The sequence below is a fragment of the Olea europaea genome, unplaced genomic scaffold (genome assembly GCF_002742605.1).
Source record: "Olea europaea var. sylvestris unplaced genomic scaffold, O_europaea_v1 scaffold65, whole genome shotgun sequence".
NCBI lineage: Eukaryota > Viridiplantae > Streptophyta > Magnoliopsida > Lamiales > Oleaceae > Olea > Olea europaea.
The window spans coordinates 672,533-686,127 of NW_019264872.1; the positions used below are offsets into that span (position 1 = coordinate 672,533).

Genomic DNA, 13,595 nt, shown 5'->3' on the forward strand with positions numbered 1-13,595 from the left:
TAAGGTCATAACTCAACTCGGTGGCAACATTTGCGTTACTTCTCTTCTTATCTTTCTTTTTATTATCATTCTTAGGGCAGTCACTTTCAACATGTCCATAATACTACAATTAAAACATGTATTACTTTTTGCACTTGCCTTAGACCTACATATGCCATCAATACCAAATAATGACCATAAGTAAAATATAGATATAATTTACATAGAATAGTCAAACAAACTTTTCTAAGGTCACATGCAATTCAGAAAGAGTAGAAAAGATTGGCAACAAATTCACAAAGAATTTAAGGCAAATAATTTACAGGTTTATCAACAGGCAATGATTACCCCACGATAACCTCAAACCTGATGTCACCCCCACATAATGACTTCTAATGCAAAAAATAAATTGTTACCCTACACGATAACCATAACTACAATAATAAGAGGGAAAATTACGATATCGAGCGAACCACGTCTTAAGATCCGTAAATATCGAGAAATACGAATTCAACACTTTAGGACTACCATTGCTCAAAGCTCCTAGCAACCACGGCAACACAAAATGGCATCTAAATGTCCAAGGGCAAACTCGTCCAGCTTTCACCGTATTGCTCGAAACTGAAATTCAACAACACTGCAGGGTCTATCGAGTCATCGGCAACATTCTGTCTTTTCAAACTGTAGTCATATTACGCTACACGCGCGCCTCGCTGGAGTACCACGCTCTTTCATACGCTCCTCCGTCTTCGGCCATGCATTGTCCATCCAGATGCTTCAGTTGCTGAAGCTGAATCTGGCCTCCGTTTCACGAACTGCCCTGTCGTTTGGCTGGAAAGTGGATTTATAGATCTTGTAGAAATGAAACAAAACTGGACAGTTTCTTTCCTATTTCTCTGCTGGTTTTCAGGTTCAATTTCTTCACTTTCCAGCCGGTTTTTGGTCAAAAAATCACAGTATTCTCAACAACACAAGCTCTGTTACCATTCTTCGCAGAAATCTTTGAGGAATCTTTAATTTCAAACTCAGAAAACAACCAAATGAATACCAAAATCACCAAGGCTCGCTCTCAACCCCACAAAGGAGAATGGATGGTGGTGGTACTAGCAAGAATAAGAAGAAGAAGAAGCAACAATGGTGGAAATCTCCCAATTCCCCCCAAGCCGGCTGGCCTTCATCTCTTTTCTCTTCTATCCCTTACTACAATACATACACACCACACAGAAAAATGGCTACAAGAGATGGATAAATGTATTGGATGTTAGGTCACCAATTTAGGCTAAAAATTCTTCCTCCAAATGGGCCAAAACCAAGTGGTAAGTGCCCAATAACCAAAAGAACCTAAGTTAACAATAAATAGGCTACCATACATAACCATCCAACTAATAACCCAAAGTCAAACACTAACCAAAACTTGGGCCATCCAAAAGTATAGGTCGTTTTCGAGTCGAGCCAAGTCTATAGTGTCGATAAATTATCCGTCTAACTATTTTAAGTTGGATTTATTGGGTATCAAAAACCCAACACAATATATTGAATCTAATGAGTTAAAGTAAAGTCAAAGTGTTGGTCATTGTTCATTCCAAAATATGGATTCTACAAAATTGAAAAGAAAGAAATTATTCCAATTCTTTTCATTTTCATTTTCATTTCTACCGAGTTTTAATTGTATTTTTATATCAAAGAATGAAAATTCTAGGTGCTGTTTCCTTTGTTTTAAATAATATTATCGTACATTGTTTATTTTTTATTTTTTAAATGCTGAGATAATATCTATTTTTTAATATCAGATTACAGCCATTTCTTCTTGTTGGGCAGTTGGATGACTTAGTTGGTGAGAACTCAATAAATGTTGATTGGAGACGCTCATTTTACTTGAATTTGATTGCTCATACCTCCTTCAGTGTTACAGTAGCAATTTGCAGGTAAAACTCTCATCTTTTACCCTGAATCCATAAGTTTTGCTTACGTGTTATAGGATTTGTCAGTACTTTTATATGCGGATGTTCTCTCCATTCATGTTTTAGATGCTATTGTAATGGAGATAGCAGTTTAATACTGACCTCTGTATGAGGTCAGCTGGGGCAATCCGTAATATCTAAGGGAATTGGTATGGAGACACAAGTAAAATTTCAATTTATTTTCACTTTTACACTGGACATACACACTCTTCTAGGATTCTTTAGCATATCTAATCCAGAAACATGTACTACTTGAGCCGCATCTTTAAATGCTTCATCTATTTATCTAGTTGCTCATAACAAACATCTCTTTTTAAATTCAAATTCTCTACCTTTTCCTTTCTTTTTGCTTTCCAGTCATCAGGTTCTTCAACAATATCAGACTGGCAAAGACAGACCATTGTCTCCCATTTACAAGGTATTGCAGTTTTTCACGATAGACCTGTGGTTGTTCCAAATCTTTGAGTCTTCCTGTTTAATGGTGCTCCTGAATCCACAAGCGTAGCCAATCAATCTAAGACTAAGGCCGCTCTTTGGAGTGATTTGTAAATCAAAAAAATCATAAACTGCATGCAAGGAGTGATACTGAAGGGAGGGAGAGGAGGTTTGAAGATGCTCGACCGATAACTATGGAAGTATGTACTAGGTTGATTAAGCAAAGACAGGTGGCCTTTGTCACGGAACTTCTTCAGTGTTTTGTTAGCTTGGAGAACTATTATGGGTTCGATGTGAACATCATCCGTGGTCTTTCCCACATTGCTTTCTACTCTAAAGAATTGATGTAAAATATGACATCCTTGAGGCTGTCCATATATTATCTGATCAGGCTTTTACCTATTCTCTATCACCTCAAGATTGGTTGAATCCTATGATAGTCCTGTCCTTCAAAATACAAATAAAGAGAGAGAAAGAAAGCAAAGAAGAAGAAACCATATAAAAGGGATTATTTTATGAGATGAGTCTATGCCTCCTCTTATGATCTTCGTTGAAAAAATAATACTTCACTTTCATAGCTCCCTCTTTGACATGGCAAAAATTAAGTGAAAGCTGCTTGGACTTGCCAGAGAAAAAAAGACTGACTACGCAACTTTAGGTAGTAAATGAGAGAACGACCTGCAAACAGTTTCACATTGGAGTTTGTATACAGATTGGCTGTTTGGCTCTGTGGCACAGAGTACATATATCAACCATCTCGAAATCTGTTACAAGCTACTGAAACTTATTTGAAATTTTGATTTCCAGAATCAAAACCTCAGAACTATTTAATGTTTCCGCATTACATTAATCCATAAGTTCGTTTCTTTTTCTTCTTTCATGTTTAGTGTCTAAAACCTTAGCTTTATGATTTTGAGTGTCATCAGTTAAAAACATAACTCAAGGAGGATTCCTTCACCATTGCTATGTAGAGTTTAGATTGTGAATTCTCTAAACCACAGTTGTGTCTTCTATCATGAGAGGATATGTTGCTTGACCATCAGGTATTCTGAATTTTCAGGAATGATCCGCTTTCTTCCTTCTTTATGAAACATTTATCTTTCCTACGATACTTTGTGATGTTGATGCTTCTTTCTTTTTGCTGTACTTTTCTGCTTGACCTGCTTCTTTGCCTCATTTTTATAGTTCTTCTGCAGTCTTAACATTTAATCCTCACTTCATATAGATGCATTGTTTTGTGTTAAAACATAAATAATTGGGCAACTGTCAGCATTTAACCATCTTCTCGATCATTCTATTGATAAATTTTTCTTTTTGTACATCCCAAATATGTTATGTTTCTCAAGTGAAATTGTCAAAACATTTTTATCTTATTATCCAATTATCTATGCAAAAGACAAAATTTGAAGTGAAAACATTTATCATTTTGTTACATGTTTGATATTTTGAATTCAAAATAGGAGGAAATGGGTAAAAGACAGTCCAAATGTCACTGTCTTAATGCTAAGCACAAAATTTTTTTGTTTAAATTCAAGCTAAATTTGTGGGACAAAGGACTGTTTAACTTTATGTTTGACTTAGAAGAAAGGGATTTTGTCTAATTTCTCGCAGTTCTAAAATTTTATGTTCCGTCTTTAGAAGAGTTTGGTAAACTTGGTAGAAATGTTGGACAGGTTGTGAAGACTGTATATGCATCCCCAAGTCGTATCAACTTTCATTTGGATTCAACAAAGGCAAGTATTATAATTTCAAGTAAATGAACAAAGTGTAATGTAACTTTACTTTTATTTAATTATTCCTGGCTGTCTTGCATATGAATTCAGGAAGTAGAAACAACTCCTGCCTATCCAGATATATGTTTTGCAGTTGATGACTTTGATTCCACTTTCGATGCTGTGGTAAGGTGCATTTTTTGTGATGTTCACTGTTTGATTTATATACAAATTCATGTGCTATATTGTCTTAATCTCTATCTTCCTAGGGGATGTGGCTTCTCCTAGGAAGGTTGTTTAGATCATTAATTTGCTTTTATTCCATAGAAAACCAGTAAACTATTTATTTTTCCCTGGTGAGAAAGTGGTGCATTCTTTATACTTGTTAATGAGAAGAGAATTGGACCTCTGGCAAATAATATTGGGTGGGTCTTGTCTCCATTCATTTTCCCTTAAGTAATATTGACATGCATTTTATTTTCTTTCTTTTTTGATCTTTTTCTCGTGGGAAGGAGAGATGGGGGTGGGGATGATGAAGTTCAAGGTTTTCTGGGTTTCACCTGTTCTCCTCATTTTTTTTTCAATGGTTTATTCATCTTGGTAGAAAGTACAATTATATAAGTGCTAGCTTTATTTCTTGACTTTTTGTTTATGTTTTGGGATTCTCCGAAGGTAAAATGGTGGTTTTCACTAAAACTCTATTTGGAACTTTCTTCTGGTCACATGCAGTTGCTGGAATTTTCTCTCGTTTCTCCTAATTGCATTTTTTGTTGGATATTCTAGAATAAAATGAGATCATGGATTGGAAAAATGATTGTTTGTTTATAGGCCCTCAGTGTGTATTCCCCATGCGTACTACTCTGCATCACGTTAGGTTAATTTTTTGGAACCTTCCCTGTAGTTCTCGTTACATGACTTGGCTTCATTTTTCATTATGCTGGGGGAGTGCTGAGAAAAGGAATAAAAGTCTAGACATATCTTTTATGTATGAGGTAGTTGTTCAATTTGTGTTTGATTTCTACCATTTCTAAAAGCTTAGCCCCACAGGTCTTGAACGATACAGATCACTGCTATTGTGTCCTGCTTAACGCTCATGATGGGGCAGCATTTCCCAGTGAACTAGGAGAACAAGTTTCTAGTTCTGGCACTTCCTTGAGGACTGATAAATGCCCCGGAAAGATGAACTCTAAGGTTTTGAGAAATTCATGTGCTTATTGCATATCTATTAGAAATTGTTTCCTTGAGTTCTAGGATATCATCGACCTGCATATCTTAAGTAGTCAGACTGTTGCCTTCACCTGCATGTTGTATCATTGGAAACTCGTTGTATTTCTACTAGTTGTGATCACAAATTTGCAGCCATTAAACTATGCTCACTAGACTACTATCAATCCATCTCTCTCTCTCTCTCTCTCTCTCTCTCTCTGTATACCTATCTATCTTTCAACATTTGAAGGACACGAAAAGCCCTATTTTGTAAATTTTTTGGAATAGAGAAAATTAGTTAAAATTTTAATAATAACTATTTAAAGGGAGATACCGCATAATGTGAGTAAATTGTAGGATCTTCATTTTTAATTTGTTCATTTGTAATTGCAGATCACACTTTTCTCTGGCTTTGTTAACTACCAAATGGTTCGAGAAGCATATGATGGTAAATTACTTTGTTACATCCTAGATAACCACTATTTTATGCTCTTGCGTGGTTTCATTTTACATTATTGGTTTATTACAACTCAGATGAACTGATGAACCCATGTATATAAGTAACTGATTTATGAGTAAACTAAATGATCAATAATCACATGACTGCACAACATATTCTGATGGAACTTGGAATTGAGATCTATGATCCCAAGGCTTTTAAACTAGTCTTTTTACCCATAGTCCAAGACCATACGTGCATGTTTTATATGTAGAGAACTTGTTTCTTCATCTGTTCCTGGGTCTACTGGTACTATTGCCAAAATGCCATGAAATTAGTGTTCCAGTAAACTTTAGACTAGAAAATTGATTTGCTAGAATTACTTTCGGGGTTATTACTCCTAATGGATGTGAGATTGATTGTTTGCCTGAATCTTTGCTTTGCTCAAATCATTAAAATGTGATGGATGCATCCAATTCAACCACAAATTTGTTATTCATGATAGGACTCAAAAATGCAAAAACAAACTGAGCATAAGTTAGGTTGGGGTTTTTGATAGCATAGAAGTAAAAAATCCCCCCTTTCAGAATATTATGGAGAGAACGCGCGGACTGTATGGGGTTTACTGCTCATGTTTGGGAATTTCTAGTTGGACTAGACTTTGATAGTCAAATAAATTCATAAAACACAACAGGTTGTTCCCCAAAAAATTCTCACACTGAAATCTCTACTTGGCTGATTGGCTACTTGAAATTTTTATTCCGCCTGTGGTTTCTAAGGTGCATATGTGGCATGCAGCTTGCCTGAGCTTTTACATTTTAAAGGTTTCAAGGTAGTACTACTTCATAAGAGACTAGGAAAAATCGATCTCAGTTTCTTGGTCATGAACGTAGCTTGATGCCATATTAGGTGCTTTTGAGTGGGAAAGCACTGCTTCCAATGACTCCGTGTGGCAATGTATTAATTGTCTCATGGTACTGAAATTCTTTTGATCACTCAAGCCACATTTGAGCCATCAATCAAACTAGATTTATATTTTATTTACTTTTTCTTTCCCAGGGAGATGGAGGGTGGGGGTTTACTCAATATGATTGATGGAGAGAATCAACTGATTATGATTAATTTGTTTCATTGGCAAGCGTCTATTTATGAACTCGTAATGCTATTTCCATAACTTATGAGTTTTTTAATATTTCCAGTTAAAAATAGTTAACTTAGACCAACATATCATTTCCGTTCTTTTCACTTTTACAGCAGGAAGGACTGGTTTTGGGAGCCTTCTGTCACTCGGTAACTCCTCCAGCAAAACAGACAGGATTTACATGAAAGGTCCTGGAGGACGTGGAGAAGTTGAAGTAGCTGTCTCTGGTGTTCCAGGTGAACTTTTCTTGGTACTCTGATGTCATAGAATAGGATGACCCTTTAAGTTAGAGTATCATGATTCACTAAATCTTTTCTAATTTCCTATTACTGCCCATCCCAACAATTGTCCACTTCTGAAGGGCGATTTCCTTGATTTAGTATTGAAATTTTTTGGCTAAGAACCGCATGGTTGTCTACAGAAGCCTAGAAGCAGTGGGTGCATGAGCAAATAAAGGAGCCTTTCAAATTTTTCCAGAAACTGCCTTTAAAAATTGTATTCATCAGATCTAGGCATGGTGTTAATAGAAGTATTTTTCCTACAATGCTGTGAAGCCTCTTTACGGCCTAATGGTTTAGCCTGTGGTTTCAAGACTGGACATATTATCTGGAGAAATATAAAAAGAGGGACTGGCACAATTATAGTTATCAAGGATTTTGCAACTACACTGAAAGTTAATAGAATTAAACTAGTTCGACAGAAAAGGGTGACATGCGGTTTGACATCCTCTCACATGGTGTTGGGACTCTTGTGAATTAAAAATTCCAAAGAGAGTGGCCCCACCCCTATCGTGAGTGTTTGGTCAGGGAGTCTATCATCCCCATTCTGTTAGTGTAACATAGTTGAAGTTAATATTTTTGAAATTTGAGGGCAAAATGATTCAGTAATTTTTCTTTTTTCTTTTTGAGTTTTGTCACAACAGAAACATTTTGGTATATCTACTTCCTATTTTCAGTTCCTCTGATTCTTTTAGGACAGAGGACCTTCTCTCTCTGGTGATTGTTCTACTTGTGGTATCCTATCCATTGTTAACAAAATTGACTGCAAACTCGACCTTGTTATTCCTGTGTTAGATCAATCCAAGCCGGAATCAGGTCCTCACTCTCCTATTCAGATATCTAAAAGAGGGCTTGGTATAGGTACTATTTTTCGCCAAGCCGCATCTGTTGCAACGATGGCAGCAAAGCAAGCTTATGCAGCTGCTTCCACTACCCAAACTGAAGAAGAGATGCTGCCCCTCAGATGCTGCCTAATATCCATATCATTGCCCTGGGAACACATTGCTCACGATCTTTTATTCAAGGTCAGTTTTCTATTGCCCTGTCTTAGACTTGTAATGTCTTGTTAAACTGGAACTTCTGTGGTTGGGGCTCCTTAGTCCTCTCTACTATCATTTATGCAAGGGTTAGCTTTAAATCAGCGTAGAGAACTCATCTTCTGCAAACATGTGATTTGAATGATGAAATTGTTTTGCGTTGTGGAATGCAGGGTAGTCCTCCAGTAAACTTGTAGGCATTTATTGCGTACGTTCACCTCCAAAAGAAGTACACAAGGTACATACATAAACCAAATTTGAAGTGAACCCTGGGAAGCAGAAATGCTGTAGGTACATAATCGGTATTCTGGGAAGTTCATTAAGCCCACAGAATGTCGAAAAATTCAATAGATCGCTTTGTTGGTAAAGACTTGTACCTGACCGTTGTGCATAATTCTGTTGCAAATGTCAAAACAATCAATAGCTCGTTTTGTTGGTGTAGACTCATACCTGACCGTTAGTTTACTGTGTATTTGGTGGATTCATGGTTCAAATTTGTTTTCTTTGGTATTCAGTTCAGTTAATATAACAATGACAAAATGAAGCATGTGTATAGTACTTCTCTCTTCAGGTCTCGTGTTGAAGCTTGGTGGCTAGTGTGCGTTTTAGATTTGCGGGTCACCCCAGCGAAATATAAATGGTTATATACAACAATAACAACCTAGGCTTTATTTCCAATATATTTGATATCGATACCACAAAATATGAAAATGCTAAATTTTCCGTAAACAATTTTGATCACGAGTTTCTCTATTTTTTATTTTTTATTTTTATTTTTTTTTTATTTTAGGTTTGCTTTTCATTCCTTGCGACTGCTAAGGCTTATCTTAGAGGTTAAGATTTAGATTTTCTTGTAAGTTGTGGGTGGAAAAAGTACAATGGGAGAAAGATTTGCTGTCCCAACTAGCCGTTCTCCAATATATTTTGACGTCTTGAAAGCGTCACCTCTTAACAAATGAGAAGATATCAACACATTTTTTTCGCCAAGGTGTCTTTCCTTTTTCTGGGGAGCAATATTATTCATTTTAATTGAGATCATCACTGGTTGAGGTTGCACTATTGGACAGCACATCAAGGATTACGTTGCCTAGATCAGTGATGATAATATTTAATGATGAATAACATTATTCACTTAGAAGATGTGATTGTTGAATTATCGAAAATGTATTTGAAGACAATCAATTTTACCTTCTAGTTACTAATTGGCCTACTGACAAAGGCAAAGTAGGAAAGGCAGTTTCGGCACTTGCACCCCCAATAGCTCAACATCGCTCATCTCTTTGACTTGTACCCTTTCTTTCTATAAAGATATGCACATCACTAACATTTTGTGGTTCTTCTTCATTCTCGAATTAACTGCTACCACATGTAAACCTACCAACTTCTGCTTTAAAAGTGAAAACTGACCAACCAAATACAGGAAAGTACATTAGGATTCCAATTAAAGTTAACCGTTTTTACTAATCAGAAAACATAAAGTTCAGCAGACAGAAACACTGCATGTTACTCTCCGCCACATGTCAATATGTTGAAGTTGTCAACGTGGCAAAACAGGAATTAACTGCTAATCAAGATTAATACTGACTAAATACCAGATTGGATATATTCTTCTATTAGGTTTTAGAGTGCTAATTGATGTGACATTAGACTGGAAAATGTGTATTTATTTAATTTAGGCATCTTAGCACAATAGATAACTTTTGGCTTAATTCTAAGCACAATTAAACTCAAGCTTTATTCCATTTTCGAAAAGTGAGAATGTAAGTCTGGCTCTCGACTCTCATGGTCGAGTGATTTGAGATGAATACATTTAACATACTTCTCGTTGTGATGTTTTCTTATGTCAACAAGAGGAGGTCAAGTTCTTACTTATGAGGTTGTGAAAGAGCAATATGAGGGTCGTGCTTGTTGGCACCTCATATGGAGAAAGTACAATAGTAGAAAGTATCACGGGCTTACGCTCGTATCGAAGTAGCATGAGATACATAAAATCTCGTGTAATCAATGAGGACCAACTTGTAAGATTAAATACTCCGAATAATCAATAACAAAGTTTAATTGTAACAACTTACCAAATATGTTAAAGGTCAAAAGAAATCTTTTATTTGTACGATTGGCACCTTTAAAACCGTTAAAAGGATAAAAAGAATTGACATAACATAACGGATTCCACATGCATGGCTTCTTTAAATTTTAAACCAGCCAGTGCTCTCTTTCCCACATGACTTCAATCTGTGGGGATTGTTCTTTAGAAGCAAAATATGCTTATCTGATTTGTTGTTTCGGTTAGTTCTTCGCGGTTAAGGTAATAATTTAGCAAAGATTTCCATCTGAATAAAGCAGATATAGACCCCCACCACATATATATGCCAACCATTGAAAATTCGACACTTAAAATTGTTGGAGACGACTTATAAAAAGGGCTATGTAAGGATTGGTTTTTGATATATTTGTTTGACTAATTTTAACCCACAAGAGCGTGATCAAAACACAATTTATATGAATGAAAATTTGGATAGCGTTTCGGTATAATGATTAAGAAAAACAATGATTAAGAAGGAGTAGAAATAAAGAATAATTCAAGGCGAGACGTTATCTCTTTTCTTAAGACAAATTGCCCCTCTACGGTGCTCACGGTGAATGACACTTGTCTCCCAAGATACAATGGATTCACAACTTGTGGTAGCAGCACTTCAAACCACAAGAAACCGACGAACTTTTGACAGAATTTTCTCTCAACAAAGGAAATGTATGAAAATATTATGGAATTAGAAAGGAGAGAATTGTAAGAGGAGAATGAATGGTCAATGCAATTAGTGTACCCAAAATCATGTCCATAAGGTCCTATTTATAGATGTAGAAAGGGTGCAAATGAAGTAGTGTGAGCCACAACATGCATCCTTTCAAAAAGTTGCAATACTTGGCCAAAACCTGCATCCTTTTGAAAAGTTTCAACACTTCATTTCTTCCAACTTTGGTCCGTAATTTCTCATTGATCCGGAATTGATTTCGAGATTCCAAATATACTACGACGATCTACTCGACGAGTAGAATAAGTTGTTTATCTACTTTTGTAATTTGACCATCAAATCAAGTCCGAATATTTGGTCGAAATTGACACACAGTCACACCTTTTTATTTTTTACTTTTATACACCTTTTCATTTTTCAGTTTTTGGTAAATTATTTGAACCAATTCCTACAAAAATCAGTGATCGATTATAAAATTTTGGAGAGGAAGAATCAAAAGGGACTTCTTCAAATCTCTATCAATAGAATTGGTCTTTCATTGTTGAATTACTTGATTAAAAAGATTATGTGTAGATGGGTTTATTTTCTTTGTTTTAGTAGCATGTTGAACTGATCAATCTAAAACTTTAAACCATTCAAAAAGATTACATATATATCATTTAAAAGGTGGGAGTGAACTCACAAAGAGGGTGACAACAATCCTTGAATAATGATATGTGTACATAAAGAATTATAGAAAGTTTCATAGATAAATGAGTTGCCACTAAGAGAGTGGAGAAGGTGATTTTATTTTATTTTATTTTTTTGGTTGGGGAAATTCTGAACTAATTATATTTCGCCACATCATTTTTATATACATCAATTTGTAAGTGGTGATGTACATGTAACACAACCTACAATCCTTATTAGGAGAAATTTTTTACACAAGTCATTCTCTAAAGTTGAAGAAACCAAGGGACAAGATTTGTCCAAATAATTATGTCCAAAATTAACCAAGAAGAGTTAAAATTAGTTTGATTGACTTTAATTATGACAATAATCCATTTTTGGAATATTGTTTGAATGCCACGTGTCACCATCAAGTTCCCATAAGAGTAATGCTATTTGCAATCACTCACTGACATAGTCGCCTTATGTAACATACATGCCACCGGTTAGTGATTTGATACATTAACGTGGTAGTTTTTTATTATCTTTTACAACAAATTACTAATTGTTACAGATATGCCATGTTGGGCAACTGCGATATTGAATGACTGCAAATAACATTATTCATCCTATAAATACCTCTGCGCTACTCCTTATTTCTTCCCTTTTCCTCCCCTTCTCAATTCTCTTGTACAATTTCTCAAATCATCATGTCTTGTCAAGAACCGGCTCAGTACCAATACCCGGTTCTTGATGATGGATTCACTCCCAATGAAATTCACGAACTCTTCTCCCTTTTTCAATCAGAACCACCGGTCCATTCAACCTCCGGTTCCCAGACAATCCATACGAATAACTCCGCTGAAGAAACTAGGAAGCGAAAGAGGATGATATCAAATCGAGAATCAGCCAGGCGGTCTCGATGGCGGAAGAAGATGCAGTTAGAAAACCTTATAGTCGAAGTAAATCGCCTGAAACTCGTGAACCAGGAATTAAAAAACCGTTTGTGCACCATCAAACATGAAAGTCATTTCGTTCTGAGAGAGTCGAATGGGCTAATAGTAGAATCCTTGGATCTCCAACAAAACTTGGTTGTTTTATACGAAATCCTGTCATCCATGCAACTGCAATGATCGATAATTATCATTACTGAGTCTTGCATGCAGAAAGTGGTGTGGAGTTCTTGATATGATTAAAGTACAGAGAAATGTACAGATTTAATATTCTAGTATTGTATCAAATACATTGAGACAACTATATGTCAAGAGTATTATGGCAAATCACGTCTTGACGTGCCATGTAAAAATTCAAGTGCCGTTTGTGTTTTGAGGGAACTTTGAGCCATTTCTTTTCCTACAGATTTATATATGTAAGTATTTTGGCGGTTAATGAAACTTTAGTTTTTGCTTCTCATTCAAATTTTTTTTTCAGCATTTGATCTTCACTTTTTTGACATTGGATCCCCATTTTCCAGGGGAAAACCATGTGTGACACTACTCTTGATAAATTATAGGCAATTCAAGAAAGAATAAAAAAAATTGAAACCTGAATTACACTAACATGCTCTCCTTTCATGTGTGTATATATATACACACACACAGACATATATATATATATATATATATATATATATATATATATATATATATATAAGGAACCGCTTTTATTAAGTCTGTTTACTCCATTGAATAACATCCTGCCTTACTAATTCTTATGTATACGCTTTTATGCTTGTGCACAAAGTTTTCGAGTAGCTCTTTCAACTGTCGCGCAATCCCCAACTTGCTCAAGAATCAACAATTATTCAGGGATAGGACGGCTTGAGGAAACGAGCATAGGTATAAAAGATTGGTCAGATATAATCCTCATATAATTAGTGCTACAATATTAAGAGTAAAGTTATTTATCTCTATCAGATATGACAACCGTATAACATGACATTGAATGATAAGTTCAATAAAGTGAGTCTTATGTGTTGGAATTTAGTGGTGTTAATGAAAGCTAATTAT

At 35.5% G+C, this 13,595-nt stretch overlaps 2 protein-coding genes across 2 annotated transcripts; both read left to right on the top strand.

Annotated features, from left to right (window-relative positions):
- Window positions 1-751: 751 nt before the first annotated feature.
- On the top strand, window positions 752-8,690 carry LOC111390099. Its single transcript, XM_023015087.1, has 11 exons — window positions 752-801; window positions 890-1,230; window positions 1,760-1,904; window positions 2,298-2,358; window positions 4,049-4,108; window positions 4,199-4,273; window positions 5,135-5,278; window positions 5,687-5,741; window positions 6,987-7,109; window positions 7,947-8,176; window positions 8,362-8,690. Exons 1-11 carry the CDS (start codon window positions 752-754, stop codon window positions 8,383-8,385), a joined length of 1,308 nt encoding a protein of 435 aa, XP_022870855.1. The 3' UTR covers window positions 8,386-8,690.
- Window positions 8,691-12,267: 3,577 nt separating this feature from the next.
- LOC111390132 (basic leucine zipper 4) lies at window positions 12,268-12,964 on the top strand. The gene has a single exon (XM_023015132.1). It carries the CDS (start codon window positions 12,297-12,299, stop codon window positions 12,717-12,719), a length of 423 nt encoding a protein of 140 aa, XP_022870900.1. The 5' UTR covers window positions 12,268-12,296; the 3' UTR covers window positions 12,720-12,964.
- Window positions 12,965-13,595: the final 631 nt, after the last annotated feature.